Source organism: Hippoglossus hippoglossus, chromosome 7 (genome assembly GCF_009819705.1).
Source record: "Hippoglossus hippoglossus isolate fHipHip1 chromosome 7, fHipHip1.pri, whole genome shotgun sequence".
NCBI classification, from domain to species: Eukaryota; Metazoa; Chordata; class Actinopteri; order Pleuronectiformes; family Pleuronectidae; genus Hippoglossus; species Hippoglossus hippoglossus.
In genome coordinates, this window is record NC_047157.1 from 21,076,002 (window position 1) to 21,099,639 (window position 23,638).

At 43.1% G+C, this 23,638-nt stretch overlaps 2 protein-coding genes across 7 annotated transcripts in view; both read right to left on the reverse strand.

The window, feature by feature from the left end:
- Window positions 1-4,781, reverse strand: part of si:ch73-181d5.4 — a 29,262-nt gene extending 24,481 nt beyond the window's left edge. Inside the window, exons 1-6 of the mRNA XM_034591207.1 lie at window positions 4,681-4,781; window positions 3,513-3,572; window positions 1,579-2,728; window positions 1,218-1,455; window positions 696-1,025; window positions 73-253 (exon numbers count right to left, since the gene is read on the reverse strand). Coding sequence (XP_034447098.1) covers window positions 73-253; window positions 696-1,025; window positions 1,218-1,455; window positions 1,579-2,728; window positions 3,513-3,558 — 1,945 coding nt within the window. The 5' untranslated portion in view covers window positions 3,559-3,572; window positions 4,681-4,781. The remainder of the gene's footprint in view (window positions 1-72; window positions 254-695; window positions 1,026-1,217; window positions 1,456-1,578; window positions 2,729-3,512; window positions 3,573-4,680) is intronic.
- Window positions 4,782-5,194: 413 nt separating this feature from the next.
- LOC117764142 (protein kinase C-binding protein 1-like) lies at window positions 5,195-22,807 on the reverse strand. Of its 6 annotated transcripts, none has more exons than XM_034589695.1 (20): window positions 22,226-22,807; window positions 16,939-17,009; window positions 16,169-16,329; window positions 13,921-14,064; window positions 13,370-13,483; window positions 13,182-13,274; window positions 12,994-13,081; window positions 12,857-12,912; window positions 12,683-12,760; window positions 12,466-12,581; window positions 11,884-12,359; window positions 11,347-11,475; window positions 11,117-11,272; window positions 9,886-10,398; window positions 8,359-8,835; window positions 8,099-8,247; window positions 7,845-7,925; window positions 7,684-7,762; window positions 7,321-7,560; window positions 5,195-6,380 (listed from the first exon to the last, which is right to left on the reverse strand). In XM_034589695.1, the coding sequence occupies exons 1-20, from the start codon at window positions 22,237-22,239 to the stop codon at window positions 6,202-6,204; spliced, it is 3,414 nt and encodes a 1,137-aa protein (XP_034445586.1). In that variant the 5' UTR covers window positions 22,240-22,807; the 3' UTR covers window positions 5,195-6,201. The 6 variants fall into 6 exon arrangements, with proteins under 6 accessions (XP_034445586.1, XP_034445581.1, XP_034445584.1 ...); XM_034589690.1 differs by having other exon boundaries at window positions 13,921-14,142; XM_034589693.1 differs by lacking the exon at window positions 22,226-22,807 and adding an exon at window positions 20,183-20,506 and having other exon boundaries at window positions 5,418-6,380; window positions 13,921-14,142.
- Between the last annotated feature and the right edge of the window lie 831 nt (window positions 22,808-23,638).

Here is a 23,638-nt window from a genome sequence, read left to right on the forward strand (position 1 = left end):
TAGAGACGATTTGTGCACAGTGTTTGAACTGCTGTATGATTTGAATGTGTACGAGTAGTGAATGGTACATACACGCTGTGTACAACTTAGGTGATGGTATTGAAGTGGCCTGAACTTCTGTGAGAACGGGGTCACAGGATATGGGATATGCAGCCTCCCCATTTCCTTCATCCTCCTCCTTCATCTCCTCCTCTTCAACTTTTTCCTCAGCTTTTCCTGCTAACCTCTTAGACGTCCTAACAGACCTCTGACCCTGTGAAGAAAATATTTACGGAGGTCAAGAATAAAGACACCTAAAGGTTTGTGTTACACTGTAGTTTCAATTAAACACAGCATATGGAAAAGACCCAACAAGAAAATATGTAACAATGTGAAATTTTGGTGCCGTGATTATGTCAGAGGAAATATCATGGTTTCACGGTTTTCACGATTAGCGATATTACAGAAGGAAAAGCTGGAGGAGCTGGTCTGAACCCGAAAGTAAACAAGGATTTCTTCAAAACGTGACTTGCGGGAGATTTCTCCGCACGGTGCACACACAAATTACGTAAGTAGCAAGAGGAAGGACACCAGTTAGATATCGTAATTCTTTTATAATTCTAACCGTTATGAAACGGTTACGTAATGAAACCACATCCCTATTCCCTATACACATCAAACATCTGTCTCAATGTCTCGGTGGTTAAATTCCTTACCGTTGCAGCTGGTCTGGCAGTGGCAACCTTTCTTTGTGGCCGTCCTCTGGACTTGGGCACCTTAGGGCCTGATAGTGTCTTCATAGTGAAGGCAGCATGCTGAAGGATGCAGTCAGTGCCACAGTAAACAGAGTCCTGTAGGGCTTGTTTGAAGCACCCGGGTCCTATGCACAGGGGAAGAGAGCTGTCTGTCTCCATCTCAGCTTCAGGTTCAGGTTCAGGCTCAGGCTCAGGTTCAGGCTCAGGCTCAGGCTCAGCTTCAGGTTCAGGCTCTAGCCGGATCATAGGGACCTCCTCCTCCACCTGCTCATCCTCAAACACGACAGCGTCCTGAAAACAGATTCTCATTTTAAACCAAGAGAACATAATTCCTTCATGCAACACATTGTTTGACAGCACAACTATACTACTAAACAAACTACTGCTGCTGAACAAGTTGAACAGATATTTTAAAACTTAATTCTTGTGACTAAGCGCAATGAGCAATCTGTAGATCACTTGCAATTAAAATAAAATGTTAACCTTGAGGATTTGCTGCTCCTCCCCTTCTTCTCCAGAAGGACTCAGTGTCAAACACTCAGGAAAGCTAAGCTCGGGCTCTGGCTGAGGATAAGGCTCAGACTGAAGTTGCCTTTTGGTTGTGCAGGGGGGGCAGATATACTCTTGCCCTTTCTTCTCCATCTTACTACCTTGTGTCTCACTGACACCAACGCAGTCGCCATGGAACCATTCCTGGCAACTGTCACAGCAGATCATGAACCTAGAGGAGCCAATGAACAAATAGAAGTGATGAGGAAGTGAGACTAACAGATGGTTCTGGTATGCAAACCTCTGAAAGTGCAGCTCCGCCTAAAAGATCTTGTTACCAAAAACAGGTATGTACCTTTTGTTGTGTTTTTGACGGCAGATGCAGTACAGAGCATTCGAGTCATAACCTTCACTGTCCGATATGCTTGAATACTCTGCTATGTTTGTATCATCTTTCCCCTCCTCTGGTGCATCATCATACTGGCCAGGAGTTACATCAGTAACCTGGTCTAAGTCAGTGTCTATGATTATGCAGTCTGAGTTTGATCGATGCGCAGGACTCAGAGTCATAGCAGAGTGAGCAGGTGATATCGCCATTTCAGTAGGGATGTGTGGATCGTGTTCCTCCTCTTGCAACTGCTGCTGCGGCTCAGCTGCACTTACAAACATCACATCTTCGTCATTGTCCACTTCATCTGCAATGATTGAGTGAAGCTCCACTGCCCTGCCCCTCCCTCTGCCTCTTCCTCTCCCTTTTCCCCTACCTCTTCCTCTGCCTCTACCCCTTCCTCTGGCCTTTCCTCTTCCACCTTTCCCCCCTCTACCTCTTGTGTCTCCCTGACTGCCTTTGGATGCCAGCTGCTCTTTAATCTGTATCAGAGTCATGTCATCACTGTCCTCTTGACTAGAGATCAACACCACATCACTTGTTCCTTCTGACACACAGTCGGAAGCAACCGGCTGCGAAATTTCCATTTCATCAGCAGATTCCATATTATCAGGCACTTCAGTTTCTATACCCTGTGGAGAAAGAGCCTTAATGGCATCAGTAGCTTCCAAAATGTCAGGGGCTGCAAGTGCATCTGACATGTCCATTGACAAGCCGTCATTCCCGCCTAGCAGCGAGAAAGCAGTGTGGAAAGCAGACCCAAAGTCCTGCCACAAGCTGGGGTCGAGACTCCCTCCTGCAGAGGCTTCCGAGGGAGGCTTGCTCTCTTCTGAAGCAGGTGAGGAAGGAGAAGACCATTCGAGTTCATCTATAACACTCCTAGATGTAGATGCAGCTTTCCGAGGGGTGCAGGCCTCTGTAGCAGCCGGGGGTGTCTGATAGGTTCGACGAGCCCTGCCCCTGCGTACAGGTGGAGGGCTGTGTGTGAGGTCTCCAACTTCTTCCATGAACTCTCTTCTGGCAATGGTTGTCCGTCTGAAGCCCCAGGACTTTGTGACCTGCGAGAGGGTTGGCCGAACACTCGACTCTTCTTCTTCTGTCTGGCTCAGCTGTTCCTCTATAGAAAAAGAGAAACACACATCAGGAACATAGTGAGAACTAGGGGTGGGAATCTCTAAGCACCTCACGGTTCGATTCCGAATTAGAAGGCTACGACTCACACTTAGAGCTGATCTTTATAAAAACCCGCTAAATTAATATTTGTGTTCCTGGATAAGCGGGGTGTCACTTCTTCTGCAACAATGAAGTTAAAAAAAACTGTGATAATCTGCGGGAAAGTACCTCTCTCTTGTCAGCAGCCTGTGTGTATGTGTGTGTGTCTGAGTGTTTGCCCGTGTCTGTCGCTCACAAAAATTGATAACCACATGTATTTAGTTATTAAATCAATGATGTCGGACCATGAATCCGGATCATTCACTTTAACCCTGATGTCCTGACTATGCACGTCTCATGTTGTGTGTAGCTACAGTGCACACGTGTTTAAATAAGTACCTCATAAAATCAAAAGCGAATTAACAAACACAAATTAAACATCAGTAATGTTCAGGTCCTTCTAACTTCTGATTAGTGTCAGTGTTTATTGTTAAAGTGTAAAGTGAGTGCAGGTCAGCAGGAGAGTGGAGGGAGGACAGTCAGACAGGAGACTCTGACATGGTAAAAGATGACCGGACCTTTCATGTGCGTCTGTCCTGATCCTGAAGCAGAAATAAATGCTCGTAGCGGAAATTGCATCTAATAATGGAGAAACTTCCCCACCTCTAGTGAGAACCTACATCTATTTTATATTAATCAGCAATGACTGGCCAGTGAAGTAATTCATGAACTAAAAGAACATGATTTACCTGTATTACTATCATCTGTGAAGCAGTTATTTTTCATGGAGTCCATGCTGATGTCCAAGACTGTGAAAACACAGAGGAAATAGTTTGTTACTAAACAAGGAGCGTTAACTGTTGGTCTGCTAGACGAGGACTTGATGGAGAGATACATTAAGGAAGACACATTAGATAATGGGTCTTTATTAATCCAGACACACGACTTAACATTATAGCTGTTGAGCTCAATTTCTAAATATTGGCTGTTGTGGGTGATGACTGTCTCTGTTTAGAATTTTTTTGGGGACATTTGAAGATTTCATTAAAAATCTCATAACTCTGATTTAAGTACAAATACCCTCTACACATCAAACCATAACAAAGTTTATAAAATACCAAACTGAAATGACTTGTTTAGTTTTAGTGGGCACTGTTTTAGGAATAGATTCAGTTCAACTCAAGTTAATTTGTTTTATCTTTAGATGTGTTTCTATTGATAATTCAACCAACGCTAAACATAAATAAAGGTGCATTAATTTACTTGTTTGTATGTTTACCTTAAAAAATGGACAAGATACATCTACTGAAGTTCTGCATTTTAGTACAATATGAAATAACTATTTTACTCCGGCTGCTTTATACTCTCACTCTTCAAATTGAAATGTAAACATAAATGCAAGAAATTATGATCATAAAACAATATATTATGGTGATTATGATTTATGATTATCTGATGAAATCACCAATCAACCAACGACTGCATCTCTACAGCTGCTATGTTTGGTTTTCCAGTGAAATCGACCTGGTGTAATTGGATTAATCCTGCAGACACTAATCAGCAGAAATGAGAAGTAGGTGCTCCTCGCCTCCATGTTACTGACACTCGAAACAGAAACTACAACACAGACCTGGTTCATTTCACTACGAGAACACAGTCAAGTGTAGAAGGTCGGAAAGGAAACGTCCTCTCTCTCACACTGTCACAAACCCTGAGTGTTTCTGCAGAGGGAGAACAGGAGGCTTGTGTCGGGGGGCGACCGACATTGTTCTCTGCAGCTAGCTTAGCTAACAGCTAACAGCTAGCTGCTACACTACCTGGTAACAAAGGCGACACGCTGACAGAATAATGCTCCTTGAAGACGAATAAAACGTTGCTCGTATTTACACGGACACGAGGTGAAAACAGAAACCATACCTTCGGTGTGTGAACGACAGTTTCCCAGTTGCGGAGAGATTATCTCAGCTAGCTAGTTAGCTAGCGCAGCCTTCCATTTTCTCTGCCGTGGTGACACGAAGTCTCGCGAGAGGTCACAGCAGGGAAAACACCGAGGTCACAGCATGTGTTGATCATTTTATTATTTTACTTTCTTTTATTTAATGGAATTTATTTATTTTTCCGTATATACTCCATAATATTTTAGTTTTTAAATGTATTTTTAGCCTGGACGTCTTGGCTTTTACAACTTATTTGTGGGACTTCTGGTTTATCCCTGTTTTAAATCATGAATGTATAATAATAATAAATAGTAGTAATAATAAATTGAATGATACATTATGATTAATAAAGTATAATTGGATCATAGTATCAAATGTCATAAGTTGATCCGTGGTTATATACTTATTTTATTATCTTATTTGAATCTGAATCATTTTCTATACCCATGATGAAAGCTTGACTTCTCACGACAAATCAATAATCGATAAGCACCTCACTGATCAGAGCATTTTTATTTTTGCTTCACAAGTCCATATATTGTATTTACAATATGTAAACAAGAACGAGACACAAGCTCAAAACATACATGCTCACAGGAAATAATAACCAGCCAAAAATGCAATTTTCTATTCATACCTTCCCAGTTCTTAGACACAGTCTGACCAGGATTTACATCAGCTTTGGATAACTGGTTAAACAGAGACTTTGCTCAGTGCTGACATTCATATGAAGTAATTTATTTTTCAAATAACTTCTTTTTTTAGACACATAGAAATGTGATTTCATTTAACATACTATAAAAACATATAACACTATAAATATTGTTCAGTTATCTTCTTACAAAACTTTGTACAGTTTACATTTTTTAGTTCTTTTTTCTTTTAATAAATCACAGATATTTTTTGATGGAGGCCTTTACAATGTGGAGCAACAATACAAAACTGGTATGAGCCAAAAAAATTCATGAAGAGGACATGGTTAAAAACAGTCATGATGAAACTACTCAAAATACCTCAGATGGCACCGTTATAAATGAGCATCAAGTGTTGATTGGCTATTTTGAATTGTTTGTATCTTAGAATATGGAGAGTAAATCAACTCAATGAAACCGTCAGGAAGTACTTAAAAGCAGCATTGAATGTGATAGTGTAGCAAATAATCTGTGTGGAGATACAATCAGACTGGAAACAGAGTGGTAACAGAGTTGTAACACAGACGACAGTATGAAAACAGACAGACTCACATTTTATTTCTCCAGACAGTCTACTTTCACATGGTGAATCCACCTGAACACAGATTTGTGGGAACTGCGATTGATTGACAAACAAAAAAATATCGGCGAAGCAGATGTACGTGTGGGAATGAAAAAATTAAGAGTTTCTTTTTGTCACAAAGACACAGGCCTTCAAGCACCAATTTTTTTTTACGGCAAATGTTTTTGATGCCACGAGCCCTTCAGTGGCCATGGAAAAATCTTCCAGAGTCTCTGTAGCGTCGCAGTTAGGTCACAGTAACGGCAGCACTGTCCTTACTCTTGTCCATGAATGACGGAGAGTTGCTTTTGTCTGATATGGATCCTGCTCCTAAGGGCAGGGTCTGTGTGGCGGGAGAGTGACCTGATGCTTTGATGGAAGGTTCCGAGTTGGGCTCTGCCTCCGGGTCCTGTTGCGAAGCTGAGGCTGGAAGGGAAAGCAAAACAGAAAATGAGAACACAGACCACACACAGGTGCTTGTATCACAGACGTATACATTTTGCTGTGGAAATCGCGTATTTTTGTTTCTAGCACATCAACACCAGTGTCAGCCCTTAATGGATTTTTTGACCATCTTCACACATTACAGTATATGCCACTATATATTATGGTCATAGTGTGTATAACTTCTGTACACCTTTGGGAGAGTGGGGACGGTTTTCGTTCCACACATAGTCCCTTCTCTCTTCAAGCTATACCCAAGGTCAGTTTATAGATAAAGGGCCAACCAACAGTACATTGTAGTGTCTACGCTTAGTCCCTTTCATATCTAACTCTCTTGCGTATTTCCCAAGTGGACACAATGTGATTTAGGAATGCATATTTAGACTTAACTATCCAATAGGATGCGAACACCTCATGAAACATAGAGTGACAGCAATTCTAGCCTTTCATGTGCTGTTGGAATGGGTGACGCAAGTAGAGGAAGATATACTGGGATGCTGGGGGAGACATCTTGACAATTGCTCATGTTTCTCTGTTAGCTTTTGTATATTGTTCCACCTTCTGGTCTCCTTGATGCATCAAGTCTACATTAAACTCATCTTCTTTCACCAGCTTCCAGAAAACTTCCATCACCAAAAAGCTCTGGACTCTCATCATCAATGTGACATCTTCTACATGTATGAACACTTCCTTTTCATCCGCAACCCCCTTTGTGTTCTTTTCTTTCAGTTTTGCATCTGGCATGTGTTAGAAACGTCATCAACATGGGCTCACTTCCCCAGAGGTTTTACGAGAGAGCTGGCAGGAAAAACTGCAGTTCAGTGCTCGTCTGAAACCAGCTTAACACGATAGTTCTTATTGACTCTCATTGCCAAATGTCCTACAGCCAATAACAGTTTTTTGTCAGTGTACTCTATATTACCTGACTGCGTGCAGGACTTCATGTGCTCAGGCCAGTGGGCTTGCTGACAGGGGTAGTCACAATAGCTGGTGTTCCAGCAGCAGTAGAAGATGGCCTCCTTCCTGCAGTTGGCGCACCACTGTTTCTTTTTGGTCTCGTCCACCGCCTGCTGCTTTTCCACTTCCGTCTGCTTCTTCACCTCAGCCACCAACCGTTCTCTTTCCTGCTCCAGACTCTGCCTCATCTCCGCCATCGTCAGTTCTACGTTCATAACATGTAAAAAATTTAAAATAAAAACACAAATGTAATCACATGATGTTCAACTACAGACTGGTTTAGTGGGATGTTAACGCTTAAAAAGGTGTAGTGACGCCGGGAACTTACCTAGATTGTGTTTCATCTCTGACAACTCTTGTTGATGCAACCACTGGAGTTTTTCAATCTCTATTCTTAACCGTCGTATCTGAGACAAAAATACACAGAGATTAGAATCCGCTAAATATTAGTATTATAGCACATTAATCCCAGTGTGTGCCAGTATTTACCTCTGCAATTGTGTTTCCTGACGTGTTTTTGGAAAGGTCGCTGTAGATTTCAGTCATTGTCCCTTTTATTGTGTCCATAATCTGCAAAGATTAGCCAAAAAAACATATATTAGTCAAAGTTTAGAGACATGGCACGTTTTTCTTAGATTTATTTATTTTTACTAGTTGCCATTGAGATTATAATGCCTACAACAGCCTGTAAGATAAATTACTGTGAGTCCTTTTAATCACTGGGGTGAGAACTCTTAGCTTACCTTGTTCGTGTACTTGGTTATATCTGCAGCCACATCAGCAGAGACTGTGGGGATCTGTACGTCTCCTGACATGAAGGAAGAGGAGCTAGAGGATGTGACCTGTGCAGCTGTGGATGAGGACGTATTCTGAGGCGGGTCTTTGTGTTGCACTTGAGGAGATAAAAGTGGATAAAGGGGGAAATGATGCATCTTTAAATACACATTTTATCCCATTATATTAAGAAGATTGCTCAGAGGATTGATTATAGTGACGTATGTACCTTTGGCTGCCTGTCTGGTCTGATAGCGGGTGCTGGAAGAGGAGTTCTGCGGTTGAGACTGCAGCTGCTGTGGGCTTCGTGTTTGACCTGGCGTCTGGGCCTGTGTTTGCACTGCTGACTGCTCTCCTTGCTGCTGCTGCTTCTGCACCTTCTCCATTTGCAACTTCTGAGAGGACGCTGGAAACTTGGTGGGATTCCAGACCACTGCCCGCTGCACGGCCTGAGCTGTCTCTTTGGGCAGTAGGGGGCGCTGTTTCTTTAACGCTGCAGGTACTGGGGATGCTGCGGAGACCGAGGTGGAGGCAGGAGAGGCAGCACTGGTTGGTCCGCTGGTAGCTGTGGTGGAACTGGACGGACCGGATGCTGCAGTGGAGACGAGGTTGAGGGCAGCGGTGATGGAAGGTTGCAAGGCATCTTTCAGGCTGGAGGCAGCGTCCCGTGATGGTGCTGCTGCTGTAGCAGATGAAGGAAGTTTACCTGGACAGAAAAAATATACATATATTGTTGTTTAAAGAGGGAGCCACTCTGGATTTCTAATTAAAGCACTTCCAGCACAAGAGGGTTAAGTTATTACAAACTTGAAGCAATTTTTAATGAGTCTACTGGATTAAATTTGTGCTCAAAGAACAGGATTTTTTGATTTATTATTATTTAGGATTACCAAAAACAAATTGAAGGAAGTAATTTGAGTGTATTGTGTTTTGGAAAATGCAACTTTGTCTGTTGTTAACACAGTAGGAGATGTTCCAGGTCATACACGTTCACAACAACAAGAAAATCTCTGGAGTGATCAGGGGAGGGGTCAGGTGATATCTGGGGAGAGCACGCAGGAGGCAGCAGATTAAATTCCACTGCGGAAATCACATGTTTTTGTTTACAGCACATTAACTTTGACCCTTATCACAAAAAGCTCTCTGATCTCGTTGTCTTTCCAAGCTCAAGTCTTCCTCTGCGTCTTCTATGTGTATGTATTGGCATATTTAGTTTTTTTAAGTTTTAACTCTGTCGCATGTTAGTACCACCATCGATGCGCCCACTTGCTCACAGTGAATGTCCGGAGCAACTGACTCGGATGTTTGTATTCTCACATATAGCCCCTCTGGATATATTCAGAGGATTATCCAGAGTTCAGTGCATGTCTGAGAGCAGATTATTTTATTGTATATTTTGCACTTTAGCTCTAAATTGCCTGTATGTGTGAACGTGAGCATGAATGGCTTTATACGTCAGCTCTTTGGTGAACTGGTAACCTGTCCAGAGTGTACCCTGCCTCACGCCTAATGATGGTGGGATTGGCCATTGTGACCTAAAAATGTTTTTGATACTTTGAATCTATGGGAATTAATCACTCACGACAACAAAAATGGCCACTGTGAGAAAGGCAAGATAGAAGAAAGTTTTATGGTAGATAAAGGGGTGCTCTGGAGAAGTACTGATGGACTTGTATGGTCTCTATATTGGATACGTGCATTTAAAACATAAGGATATTATGGATGATCACCACAGAAAATATTTCCAAGTCCTCACCTTCCAACTTGGCAGCATTAGACTCTTTGGGAGTCTTGGCAGCCGAAGCTCCTGGCTCTCTTCTCGCCCTCTTTGAGTCCCGACCTCCGTGTTCATCACCCAGGTCAATCACCAGCTCTCTTTCAGAATCAGAGTCTTGCTCCGTTACTGATGTAGCAGAATCTCCTTTGCCCTCCTCTGGAGCTTTGGGCTGGTCAGCGAGGGGCTGAGACTGGGGCGTTCTGGGCTTGTCCTGGAGGTCCCTATCTGGGCCATTGGTCCCCTGTTTCTCTTTAAGCAGGGATTCAATGGTGACTTTATCCCCTGGCCCTGTTCCTCCCTCCTTATTCTCTCTGTCCGTGCTCGCCTTAGGCCTCTTTTTCTCTGCTTTGTCCTTGTCGTCCTGGGTTGAGATCTTTGGCTTGTGTTCCTCGTCGCTGAGATACTCGCTGTCACTTGAGTCCGACTTCTCAGAGTCTTCAGAGTCACTGTGATCCACACCTTTATACACATCTTCAGAAATCTCATCAATCCCTGCATGGATGAGAAACATACATTCTTCATTATGTCATTTTAAAAAGAGAAAAAACACTTTTTGACAGAGTAGAATATTAGAAGTACAATAAAGACTTACATATCTTTGGTAACAGCCAAACATATACGGTTTCATAACTATAATCCCTGTCACCAGAAGTCACACAGTGTCAGCTGCACCATGATTTGAGTAAATTCCTTATTATTCATCACAACTTAAAATTTTGATTAAAGAAAATTATCGAATCTGAAATCTAAAATTAGGAAAACATTTAAATTCGTCTTGCGAATGGAAATACTCTTGACATAACTGTTAGATGTTATGGCAGTTTGTCCTACACTGGGTCTGGTACCCAGCACCAGGTACAACCCAATACAGGACCCATTGTGACCCGCAAAGATTGTTCTCAGTGGCTTTGCTGCCTGTGAAAAAAGCCCACAACATTTTAGCTTTTGATGGCCACAAGCTCGGCACGTTGTCGCTGACAGTTTACCAACACAAGAGGAGGCCATAACTCATTTGATCTGAGTGGCACAGTCACAATCCCAGGTGATGGGTCGGGTCACTTGTCATATGTTAACAGGTCTGGGTAAATCCGGTTTTGACTTGGAGATAATAGTGGGTAATGGGTCGGGTCCTTTAAGGAGCTTTGTGGGTGCAGGTCTGTGCAGGACGCTGAACAGTGCAACAATCAGCACAGGTTGATTGTCTAGTTACCGAGCTGAGCCTTGCAGCTTTCAATAGTCTTGTCCAGGCTCCTGATGTGTTTCTTTGGGGTCGGGAGGGCGGCAGACGATCCTTGTTGCTGATTTTGTTGCTGCTGCTGCACAGTTTCACTTAACTCCTTCAGATCCATTTCGGCCTTTACTCGATCTGAAAAGGTCAACGTTTAGTTTCAGAGCAAATTCTCTCATCCTCATAATGACACCATCAATGGTGGTACTGACCCAGGTTGAGATTTAGGATGCCGCCTGTGCCCGAGGTCCTTTCCTGTTTGGGCACTAGTCCAGGGTTAAAGGGTTTTGGGCTGCCTGTCACACTGCCTGTAGGACCCATCCTGCCTGAGACCGGAGACCCTGTAATCACACACACACAGACACAAAAAACTTGGTTACCTTTGATTTAGGTGATGCATCCTTCTACTAAAGGCTACACAGTTAAGGTGATGTAGACTTTACACCTGTGATGACTGATTTTGGAGAATGGCAGAACAGAACACAAGCTGGACCTATCGTCACTTAGTGACTCCAGAGAGAAATATGCCCTTTTGGCCACTAAAACCTTGTCTCTAATTGTATCTATATACTGTTGAGCAGGGAGAGAGAAGTGGATGTTCTGCTGCAGCTGACGATGCTATAAGAGCGATGAAAGTGAACCATAAGTATGTCTATAGAATGGGCAGCTAAACAATCAACGGAAACAAGCTCTGTCAACACTTCCATTTGATGTATTGCTATCATTCCGTATATCTACACGTTATTTACCTGAACAGTCCATTGATTCCTCTCCAGTGCTGTAGTGGAAACCAGGATTCCTGCCGGCCTTCTCCATGTCCTGCTCCCCATCAGACCCTGTGTGGACAGACGAGCTGGTGCTCATGGGGGACCGAGGCATGTCCGTCATGGAGACCCTGCGAGTCATTCCACTGGGTGTGGAACTCTTGCTGAGGACCATCTTGGGAGATGCGGTCGTATCAAAGTTTAAGCGAAGTTTCTCATTTTTCTCCGTCTTCACTGTCCCAGCACTGGGGTTGGAGGGGTCCAACAGCATCTGCAGCTGGTTGTTGGGTGTGAAGGGAGTGCGGAAGGGCGCGTAGTTGAAGACCCCGAATTTCTTGCGAATGTTTTCCACATAGACCTCCATCTCCTGCATGGCACTGTTGAAAATGCTTTTCGTCTTTTTCACGGAGAAGGGGATCTCTTTGGACATGAGGTAGCAGTTGTTGATGGGGACCCATGCCCTGCATGAAACATTGACCACATTAGATCACCTGGAGACAAATCTTGGCTCACTTTTGTTTTGACGACAAGGAAATTTCTTCTACGGTGCTCAAAAGGAAATCTCACCTGTCATGTTGACCAAAGAACCGTGCGTCTACCTGTCCGTCCTTATCTCGAAGTGCTTTTGCTGGCCAGAAAGGAAACCCCTTTAGCTTGGCCCAGACCAGGGGGTGGGGTTGACTCTATTGGGGACAAATGAATAAATCAGCGTTTCACACATTTACGATCCCAACGTGTATAAACACTGTTTAAATATAGTATTTAAGATCATGTAAAAACCTACACATGGCTCACAAAACCAGTTTTCCCTTTTTTGGCATGAAGACAGGTAACACTCTGGACACACCTCGATCTCGTTCATCTAAGATGCAAATGGAAAGACAAAGATATGTTTGATTTCTAAATGAGAAGAAACGTCGGAAGCTTTGCAATCAGTGAGTCAGAAATGCTTCTTTACCTCATGTTCACAAATCTTGACGATGACTTTCGCAGTTGCTGTGAGTTTATGATTACCTGGAATAAAGTCACAAGCAGATTAGATGTTTTCTTTTTTAAGACTTTGATATGTTGTTGATATGTCTCGAAGTTGCCTACCTCCATTATAGATGATGCAGTTGTGCAAGATCCATTTCATATCAGCAAGAAAGGCTTCAGTGCAGCCGAACATTTTCTTTTTTACATTCTATGGACAAATAAAGGAAATTTGATTAAACACGAGGAACTTAAATGAAAATAAATCACATGACATTTTTGTGCAAAGCAAATGAAATAAACAATAGTACCTTCTCTAAAGTACACAGGTCCATGGCATGGAAGATATACTCAGCGTAATCTGGGTGTTGTTCCAGAGACACAGGCTTCTGAAAAGGCTCAGTCTGCCCACACAAATATTTAAAAAATGAATTAATGAAACAGGCTTTAACAATGATTTGGATTTCTCATTTCCTCACAGAGATTGTAGCATTCTTACCCCTGGCTGTTTAATCTTTTGGAGTGCAAATTTGAGCAAGTAGGACAGTTGGTCTAATGTCAGCATCGTCATTGCCTTGCTCTGGGTTTCAATGCATTCGGCAACGGTTATTTTCTGCAACAAAAATTATGAATTACATTGATGAAAATATAAAGAAGGTAATAAAACATCAAGCCAATACAGAAATCCAAACAACTTTACAGCTTGGTTTTTGTAACGTTTACTTCATCTGCATGTCTTTTGATTTAGCGTGCACAGATGTTAGATGATCAAAATTGTGCCAATTCAAAAAAGTTAAGAAGCGGATAAAACTTTAATCCTCTGACATGTCGCAGTGTGAGCTATCGGTTAAACTTGCAGGGGTGTCAGACCGTGTGTCTCAGAGGAAACAAGAGAGGTTTTTTTGATAAACCTCAGATTGTCCCTGGCTGAAGCCGCTCACGACACACGATCCGACATCCCTTTCGTCAACCGAGCAAGCGAGATTGTGCCTCGAGTCCGACAATCACTTGCGTACACCCGCACACATACACGTGTCTTCGGCAAGATACCTCACACTCTGGACAGAACCAGTCGCCATCGGGCTCGGCTGGTAGTTTGAGGCACTTGGCGTGGTACACCCTGGGGCAGAGCTCACAGCAGAGCACCTGGCCCTCGCGGTGGCACAGCCAGCAGTAGAAGTCATTCCTGCCGTCCTGCGGTACAACATCAACAGGATCTGTGGTGAGTGCTGGCTGCTTCATATAGTAAAACGGACCATGTCTTAGCTCTGACTGAAATGCAGGCAAGAGAAACAGGGGGGCAGGTTTCAAAAAAACACGCAGGAACACAAAAAGGTGCAGTGCAACAGAAACAAGGCAGCAGTAGGTTGGGATAAGCAGGGTAAGCAGCATAGAGGACAATATAGCTAATTAACCCAACACAGGACTTTTTTTTTTTTTAGCAAATACAGTACACAAAGCTGTGACACCCCTGATCAATATCACTGAAATGTTAATTATAGCACAAAAACTGTACATTCAATACAATTTAATTTGTTTTTAAGCAAAAGCATGAGAATAATGAAACCAATTACAAATTTTTGACTATTCTGACAATAACGAAATTTGGAAAAGCAAGTAGAAGAAAAGTCCTTAGTGACACTGCAAGTATCTTTTATGTCCACCTTTATTTCTGACGACAGATTCTATTAGAAGGATGCAATGAGTGGTGTGATGTTCTGCCATTTCTCACTGATTAATTCTTGTTGACAGTATATTTTCTAATGTTGCTTATACAGATGTGTTGCAGTGTCCCAGGTAAACTGACTTTTCATGACCCATATTTTCATTTAAGTCTAAATTATTCACAAGGTTAAATCAAAATACAGCACATTTCAACATAGGAATAATCTAATTATTGTAAAACGACAAAGTTTAGAATGACTTGACATTGTAGTGATACTTCACAGGGGTGTGTCAGCTTTGTTGTAAACAATCTGGTCATGTGACATTTTCAACTGTGAGTCAATCAAAACTGACACAACAGGTTTCACTATGTAAATGTGGCTCATCTTTTACCTGAGAGCAAACACTTTGCATGAGGTGAGGACACCACAGGTTCTTTTGTTAACTAGTTATTCATGCATATTATTGGATAAATCAAACTGGTAAACTGTTAATCAACCTGTAGTAGTGGTGGTAAAATGTAGCGGTCACTTATAGAATTAGCTTCTAACATCATGCAAGGTCAACATGGGGCTTAAGGACACAAGGGAATCACTCAGCACCACATTAATCTGGCAAACACATAATAAAATCATCTGCATCAAATTCCACAGAACAATAACTGAACATAAGTGACCGTGTGTTATCAATGTCACCAAAAACACAAGAATCTAAAATGTATTCAAAGTATATTTGAGCTGACCAGGCTCATGACGCAGCTATAACCTAAACAACTTGTACGAGACAAACCCACTCTCAGTTTCAGCTGTAATCTATAGTCATAATCAAAACTGACATGTTCTCACAGGTAATATGGCATATGTTATGTCACAGTATAACAATGTGACTTTGTGCGAATCAGGGGGCAGATCCAGGAACTTTTAAGTACTTTATTAAAACATTGTGAAACAGGGCGATTTTAAAAATTTTCACTGATTTCTCAGGAAATAATTAATGGATCTTGTTAAAAAAAAAGGCATATTTAGGGATCTGATATCTACAGCCGTCTTCAGACATGACCTCCGGAGGAAGGAACAATTTAGGATCTGGACTTTCTCTGCAGTTTGTCTTTCACACATGCAAAACGTGTTCACAACAGCAGCAACTCCTCCGGAGGATTCAGGCAAGGGGTGGCGCCGCAGGCAGAGGCAGGAGGTATCATTAATTCTGCTGAGGAAATCACTTGTTTTGGTTTACAGCAAATCAACACTAGCGCCGACACTATCCCCACAAACTTTGAAACGTTCCTCTGTGTCCTCTACCTCTGCTTTACCATCCATTTGTTTTGTTTTTACATTTTTGTGACTGTCGCGTGTTGGACGCGTCATCAGCACACCCTGTAGCTCGAGGTGAATCCAGCAGTGGATCCCCTGCTGTGTTCTAACGTTGGCTCCGTTGGAGTTTCAGCTGACTTTCTATTTATCGTATTAAGTCAACAGAAACTCTTCAGGCTTGATTGAATTTAAGGGGACTGTTGGGCGTTGCTTTCCACTGAGTGCCATTCTAATTATTGTTTTGGCTTCTATCTTAGGGTTTCGACTCTGCCTATGAGAACACACCAGATTTCGAAAATGAGTAAACTGAAGACACTTACCTGGTCTTTGTTACTGCCGATGGCCCCAGGCTTCTTCTTCTTCTTGACAGGGCTGGGGGAGGTGTCTGAGGGAGAGTGTCCATTGGAGGAGTGAGTGGGACTCGACACCTTCCTCTTCTGTGGCACCACCGGTCGTTCTGCCAACCCTGGTGGATCAGGGACTGGACACAGAGACACAATCGGGTCATGACACTACACCAGACAAACAGGCCTTTAAGGCTCAAGCACAATCCTGTCCGACAAGTTACACATATTTAATATGAATTAAAGTCTTGAGGGCTAGGACGCTAATTTAGCTATTCCTAAAATACATCGAGAAAACTGAAACCATAATATTATCATTTAATGTAAATAGAGCTTGATGAAAAATCAAGGGAGGAAGTGCAATTTGAGGCAATTTAGTTTTCAGCTGATCAGTTAAATAACAAACAATAATAATAATAATGTGTTGAGCTACGAGTATTTTATTTTGAAAGCAACCACGCTGATCTAAACAGCAATTACAGAGTAATTATTTGAGATGCTACAATAAAATTACACAACTACATTAACACTTGATGAAAACGAATGGCCTGAGGGCTTCCGCTTAACTAACTAGACCCTGTGTGGATACTTTTGACACAAACAGGCAGCAAGGTATAATGAATTATCTTTGAAGTCCTGAGAGAGCAACAAAATGCATCACACTGTGCTAAATAACCTCTAAGTGAAACTAAGTCACCTCAGATGTCTTGGCCCTTAACGTGAGCCGCTCGGCCTCTGAGTCTTACCTTTTGATCGCAGAGACGCATCCATCCCCTCTACCACATCCGACTCCGTCTTTATCTCCTCCTCAGCCAGACTGCAGAGCGCCGCACAGGAAAACACAAAGTCAGAAACGCTGTTCAGAAACCAGAAACCACAACAACAGCACAAGAGCAAACAAGTGGAGCGCCACCTCATGCACCAGGGTCCCAGTGGGTCCGTCAACAGGGACCCTGCAGGTTTCCATTGTTACCGTTTTTCCACTGGATTTCAGCACATCTCTGACACCAAGTTCACATCCCCTCCATACTATCAGCAACAAGCGAGTCTGAATATGTTCTTTATGTTGCAAGAGAGAGGATGGTAACAATCACCATGGCAACGCTCTTCTCTGCTAAGCACAAGTTGATATTCACAACAACACATGGGGCCATTTAGCTGACATTTCCCTGCATCTCGCTGCGTCTGGAGACATCGCAACTGTAAGATTTTCAGTCCGAGTAGTACACTGATATGTGATCTGTGCTAACGAGAAAGCCAGAGGGAATTGGTCCATACGACTGTGGGAGCAGCGTCTCGTGGTGAATAACAGCATATGTTTCTGCCACCTCTCAGGTCCCTTCAGTAGCTACAAGGCTGCACACCCAGAGGATTTGGGCCCATTCTTGGGAGTCAAATAACAACAGATTCATCTAATAGGCTTCCAAACGAATGTCGCCTGTTGTTAAGCCTGAACCTTCATCACAAGCGCTGCTGATTAAAGTCATGTTTATATCACTATCATCCATCTGTAGACAATCTATACCACATGAGCCACATTTTATATTTAGAATATATCAAAATAGAACAGTAATAGACTTTGGCGTTCCTCAGATTATAGCTCACATACGGGCCTCGTTTACTGACGTGTTTACAACCTGACATTGACATCATATGTTAATAAATCCACAGATTGTAAAACATTCCAAACGCTCAGCATTAAGTTCTGTCCATTACACACACACACACACACACACACACACACACACACACACACACACACACACACACACACACACACACACACACACACACACACACACACACACACACACACACACACACACACACACACACACACACACCAGGCATTTCAAAAGCCTGATTTCCCAGGTCCAGCTCTCGTCTCATTTCCTCTGTGGGGGGAAAAGAGAAAGAGAATAAAGAAGGGTCCAGCCATAAACGAAGGGCTTTGAGTGTTTGGCTCCTCCTTTGTTCGAGCAACAGAAGGCCTTGTTCCAAAGATTGTAGCTTTTATTCACAAGCCCCGAGCAGAAGACACCCCTCCCAAGGACCCCTGACAGGTCACACACTTGACCAGTTCATAGCTTTGGCTGCAGCTCTGGGTTCCAGCTAGGATGATGGGTTTACAGGCTACGACACAAAGGTCAACCCCATTTGAAGGGATAAGCTTTTTTTTTAAAACTTTTCCTCTCGTCTTCTGAAAGTAAAAGAATGTTCTTCGTGTCCCCTCCTCCACCCTTATACAGGCGTTCCACACACAGCCGATCAAATGTCAGTTCACTGACAGGGACACGATGGTTAACATACATATCATAAAGGCTTTAGTGAATAAGATACAGCAAACCCAATGCTAACAGATGAGAGCAGAAGTCTATCTCATTTAAACACTAAAGGATTTAACACTGGTTAAAGATCTTATTTCTGCCCAACAAAAATAACACTGTACCAAGCCAACACTGTAACTCACAACCATCAAGGCTTTTCTAAATAAATCCCCTGTTCTGTCAGACTTTAAAACTGGAAATCAGAAACAGTGCCTCAAACTGAACCTAAGAGGAATGTGCATTGTAACTTGTTTTATCTGACATGGCTTGAGCACAGATTCTTTCACAATATGGCACATGGGTATCTTGTTTCAGCCTGCCAACCGTCTCACACACGCACACACACACACACACACAACCCCTCCGGGGCCTTCCTGTTCCGGACTCAGTGAACAAACCAGGCCCACATGAAAATAAGAAAACATTAAGCCAAGTCGTTCTGCTACGTGTACCACAGCCCTGAGAGAGAGAGAAAAAAAGGAAGATTCGCCATCATCAGGCAGCACCAGAGCTGCTGAACGACGTACAAGCACCAGCTTATATTGTACACACAGTCAATGCCAATGACAAGACACTGCAGCCGCAGCTACCAGGAAGACAGGATGAGCAGGAGTCAAAGAAGTAAGCTGATCCAAAGGGCATTCTCAGATCAGGAGCTATGATCCATCACAGTTTAGGCAAATAAATCCTCAGCAGGTTCTGGGATATTCCACAGAGAGACCCGGGTTCAAGAAAACACATGACAGCCATTTCCCCCCTCTGCTGCAAGTGGTACCTGATGGATAAGAAGGAAACAACACTGAGTCAGTGCCTTTGGATTCCACTCCTGTGAGAGAGAGACGAGCAGGGTTCTCTCGTCACAGAAAATGGAGGCCACGGCTTGCTCCCCTCCCCCCTCGCCCCCATCCCCCACTCCAAGGCTCGCACTCAGGCACTGGCACATCCATGCAGGAGGACCAGGGAGAGATGTGTGGAGATTACAGTCCCACATAAAAATAAAAATAAATACAGATACAAGATCATCTCAAAACAAAACAAAAAACCCTCATGGTGGAAACACGGACATGAGAAAATCCAGCAACGTGAGAGAAGCACTCATCTCTCACTCCCTCTCTTTTTTTTCTAATGTCTTCAATCTTGGCTTCCCTCCTTCTCAGTGAATACAGCTGTCATAGAATAATTACATTTCATTCTGAGGCGAGAGACACCAACATTGTGGAGCCACACGCAGATCCCAGCAAAGCTATTCCCTCATACCTACAAGAGCAAAACAGGTTTTTACACATCAAACAGACAAATATCTGAGTAAATATACAAGAGCGGCATTTTATATAAACATTTACACTAGAACCGGCATAGACAACCCTTAGGATTAATGCAATGGACCAAAAAACAATAGGACTCCTGCTAAAGAAAACCTCTGAAAGATTATTAGGTTCTGTAAAATGGTTAGATACATTCACAAACACCTAAAACAACATGCAGACGAATAAAGAAATACAAATTATTAGCTTTTACACAATTAATCAAAATGAAGATGATTTTCTGTTTTTTTTAATTTAACTACACTAACATAATCATTTTACCCCCCCAACAGTTAAATCAGCAGATACAGTATAGAGCCAGTACGCACTGAATATCCTGTATGAAAGATAGATTTGACCTGGATTTTATATAAGGCTGTAAAAGGGTGAATCAAAGATGGCTGTGGAATTTTCCAGAAGGCCCTTGCTCTCCCTGCTGCTCTCCCTCTGATTGTCAACCTCAACTGCAGCTGCAATTGGCTGGAGGGCCAACAGGGTGGAACATTATTGGTCGGCTGTGCTATGCCACACTGATCACAGTGTGCAGGCTCCCCTCGTCCTTCTAAAATGCTTCTTTTTTTTTCTTTTTTGCTGCAATGCAGACATTTCTCACTGCATTAGACGGTTTATTTTCCTCCGGTTTAGCAGGTCCTTCTTGGGTTATGACAGTAAAAGCTGGGGGGGATTTGAAAAACGGCCTTCATGGAGATGATATTTGTGGTTGCGATGCATAACTCAATGGCCGTGCTGTTCAAACGCTGCCGTCCTGTTTATAGGCTGCGTACGCCAGGCTCAGAGAGAGAGGCCCAGTGGATTTGTACTCAACCCTGTAACGTTACGCACTGACATCTCTGTCAACGCAACATTTATACGGCATGCTCATTTAGGCACTGCGGAGTCGTGCCTCTTTAGTAGAAGATCACTTTTGGTTTTGGTTTTTACAAAAGGGAGTGAACTGGGCTGAGATGAAACACAGATTGTAACGTGACCATTTTCTGGCAGTCATGTAGATAAAGTGAAGCGAGCCACAGGAAGGGAAAAAAAAAACCTTTGTCTTCTCTACACAGACGACACTGTTATAATGATGATTAATGACGTGAAACAATGTACTGTCCTTCCATGTGCTGGCATTTTATATAACATGTTCATTTTGAAAGAAACAAATGATAGTTTCCACACAGGGATTTTAACCACCATTTTAAATGTTTTTTTTTCATGTTTTCTTATATAACAAGGATCCAACTGCCTCTTTGAAATGTGCCATAAATAAACTTGCCTTATTTTGGTGTATTTTGCTATAAATAATCAGTTTGTATCTATCGCACGTATATGACATTTCTGTTAAAAGGTTAAATCGTGAGAAATGTAGTGTAAAAACCTAGAAAAACGAGGCCAACAGGGTGAGAGGTTGTTGCTCAGCTCTGCCTCGGATCCGTGAGAGAAGCCTCTCTCCCGAGAAGACCTCTCTAGACACAAAATGGCCACTGTGTGAGGATCAGGGAGTGGAGGAAGCGGTTTCACAACACGCCGTGGAGCTGACGAAACCCTGCGCTGTAAAACCCTGGGCCCGAGGCCTGTTGACAAAAGGGTTTGTTTCAAGTGGGTCGTCCTCCGACCAGACTGGAGTGAGTGAGTTCTCTCCAGTTTTCAGGAGAAGCTGTTCATGTTACATGTATGTGAAATCAAACGTTAGACAGAAACGTTAGACAGAATACAGGTTTCAGTCATGCGTCCTCTGACAAGTTGTTGACCCCTGCGTCTATTTCCTGGTCTGACAGAAGAAAACAGCACAGAGCCAATGCACTTACAAAGGACATACACTTCCCCCCCCACCCTCTTTCTGTCCCTCTTCTCTTCCTCCACTGCCCATCCCCCATCTCTCTCTCTCTCTCTCTGTCTGTCTGTCTGTCTGTCTGTCTGTCTCTCTTTCTCTCTGCCAGGCTGCTACAGCCTAAAAGGAGGTGTGGGTGCCATTTTTTAATATAACTCTCCTTTGAATTCTAAGAAATAAAATAAAAAATGGGGTGAAAGGGATTTGCCATGGTCCACTCTGCCTCCTGTGTGGCAGCATGGCAGTCTGGGGGGAGGGAGGTGGGGGGGGGGCACCCATGTGACCCTGAGACAGAGAGAGAGAGCAAGGGTGAGAGTCGTTACCCAATCCCCCCCCTCTTCCTCCCCTCCTCCTCCTCTCCTGCAGCCGTGGAGCACAGAGGCCTGGTGTGAGGCCTCCAGCTCCTCCTCCTCTTCCTCCTCTTCCTCCTCTTCCACTAAACTGATTTCAAGGTGTGAACATTCATCATGAGAAACCCCAACAGTCACCACAACAACGAGGAAGGAAGCCATGTTTGTTATCACAGAGCTGAGAGAGATATATATCTATGAAAAAAGGAGACAGAGCTTACCTCTGTGGATGCATGGCTGCCTGACACACTGTTATGTCAACACTTATAAAACATGGAGGACACTCTCAGCCCTCTCAGCCGAGGGGAAGGCTCCGCTCTGCAGGCAAAAGGCGATCCAGGCCCCGGCGATGCAAGCCGCCCTCTGACTGGTCGCCCTCCTCGCAGGCGGGATGCAAGGCCGCGCCTGATTGGCCGAAGCGTTTCCTTGAGTGATTATCTTTGTTCGGTGCAGGCAGGGGCAGAGACAAGAGGGGAAGCGAAAAATGAGCCGCAGAATCAACGTGGTTCACACGAGTCCCTCTGCACAGCATCGCCTTGAAAGCCTCCCAGCGAAGAGTCAGTCGGTGGGTTTTTTTCTCATTTAGCAGAGGTGTGAGCGTGGGGAGGCAGAGGAGCAGGACACCAGGGCTGCTCTGCACCAGCCTCCATGTTTTTTCTCTCATGTGGACTAGGCCTTTGTTTAAACTCCTCCCTCCCTCCTGGCTGTTTCCAGAGGAGAGAGGAAAAAACACAGCTCTCAACTATTATCAGTGAACCAATCTGCAACAGACATAAAACACCAGGTAGACGTTTATTTGGCTTCAACACTCTTTCAGTCACCTTGTTATTAAAATATTTGTATTGTCCATATCTCCACTGGCACATACTTCTTTACAGAGACAGCTTTGTAGTAGTTCTGGTGGCCTGACTTCCTTTTATTATTCTTATGCTCTTGTGTTTGACTGTTTTGTGTGATACTGGATGACTACACTTCCCTCACGATCAATAAAGTATCTATCTATCTATCCTATCTATCTATATTTATATAACCATCCATTCATCTATCTATCTACCTATCTATATATCTAGCCATCCATCTGTATATCTATCTATCTATCTATCTATCTATCTATCTATCTTTCCATCTATCTATCTATCTATCCATCTATCTATCTATCCACCCACCCATCTATCTATCCATCCATCTAATATTAGATAGAATGAGATCATACTGCCTAACACCTCCTCATCACTGAGTACTGTGCACTATTCGTGTCTTTGCACCATTTTACCTTCCTCAAATCTGTGGTTATGTATATTTTCAGTTAGAACCGAAGAAGCCTCTTGGATGAGATGTGAAATGTCTTCAAGAAACTCAACCAAGTCCAGTTGACCTGGTTTTTACCACTTGGATAAACCACGACCTGGATGACTGAGAATATTCACAGACATTTTCTGTGTATATTTTTGCTGCTCTTTGTGTTTATGTATCTTTTTACTACACACTCCTAAAAGACTGCTAAACACACCTTTGTTGTTTTCACAAACAATGACAATATAGAGCTTTTCTATTCTGTTCTCTTCGTTGTGGCACATTTGTCAAGGAGTCAACGGTCTTTAGTTGCTTGGTTACGAACAGGAATCCTTCCTCTG

Bases quoted from the DNA above. Each gene is read 5' to 3' on its own strand.
- LOC117764142 (XM_034589690.1), bottom strand. The intron at 13,082-13,181 runs GTACTATTGTTT...ATTTGTCCATAG, and splicing joins ACCTGTGTACTTTAGAGAAG to AATGTAAAAAAGAAAATGTT. The intron at 11,273-11,346 runs GTCAGTACCACC...TGACCTTTTCAG, and splicing joins CATCCTAAATCTCAACCTGG to ATCGAGTAAAGGCCGAAATG.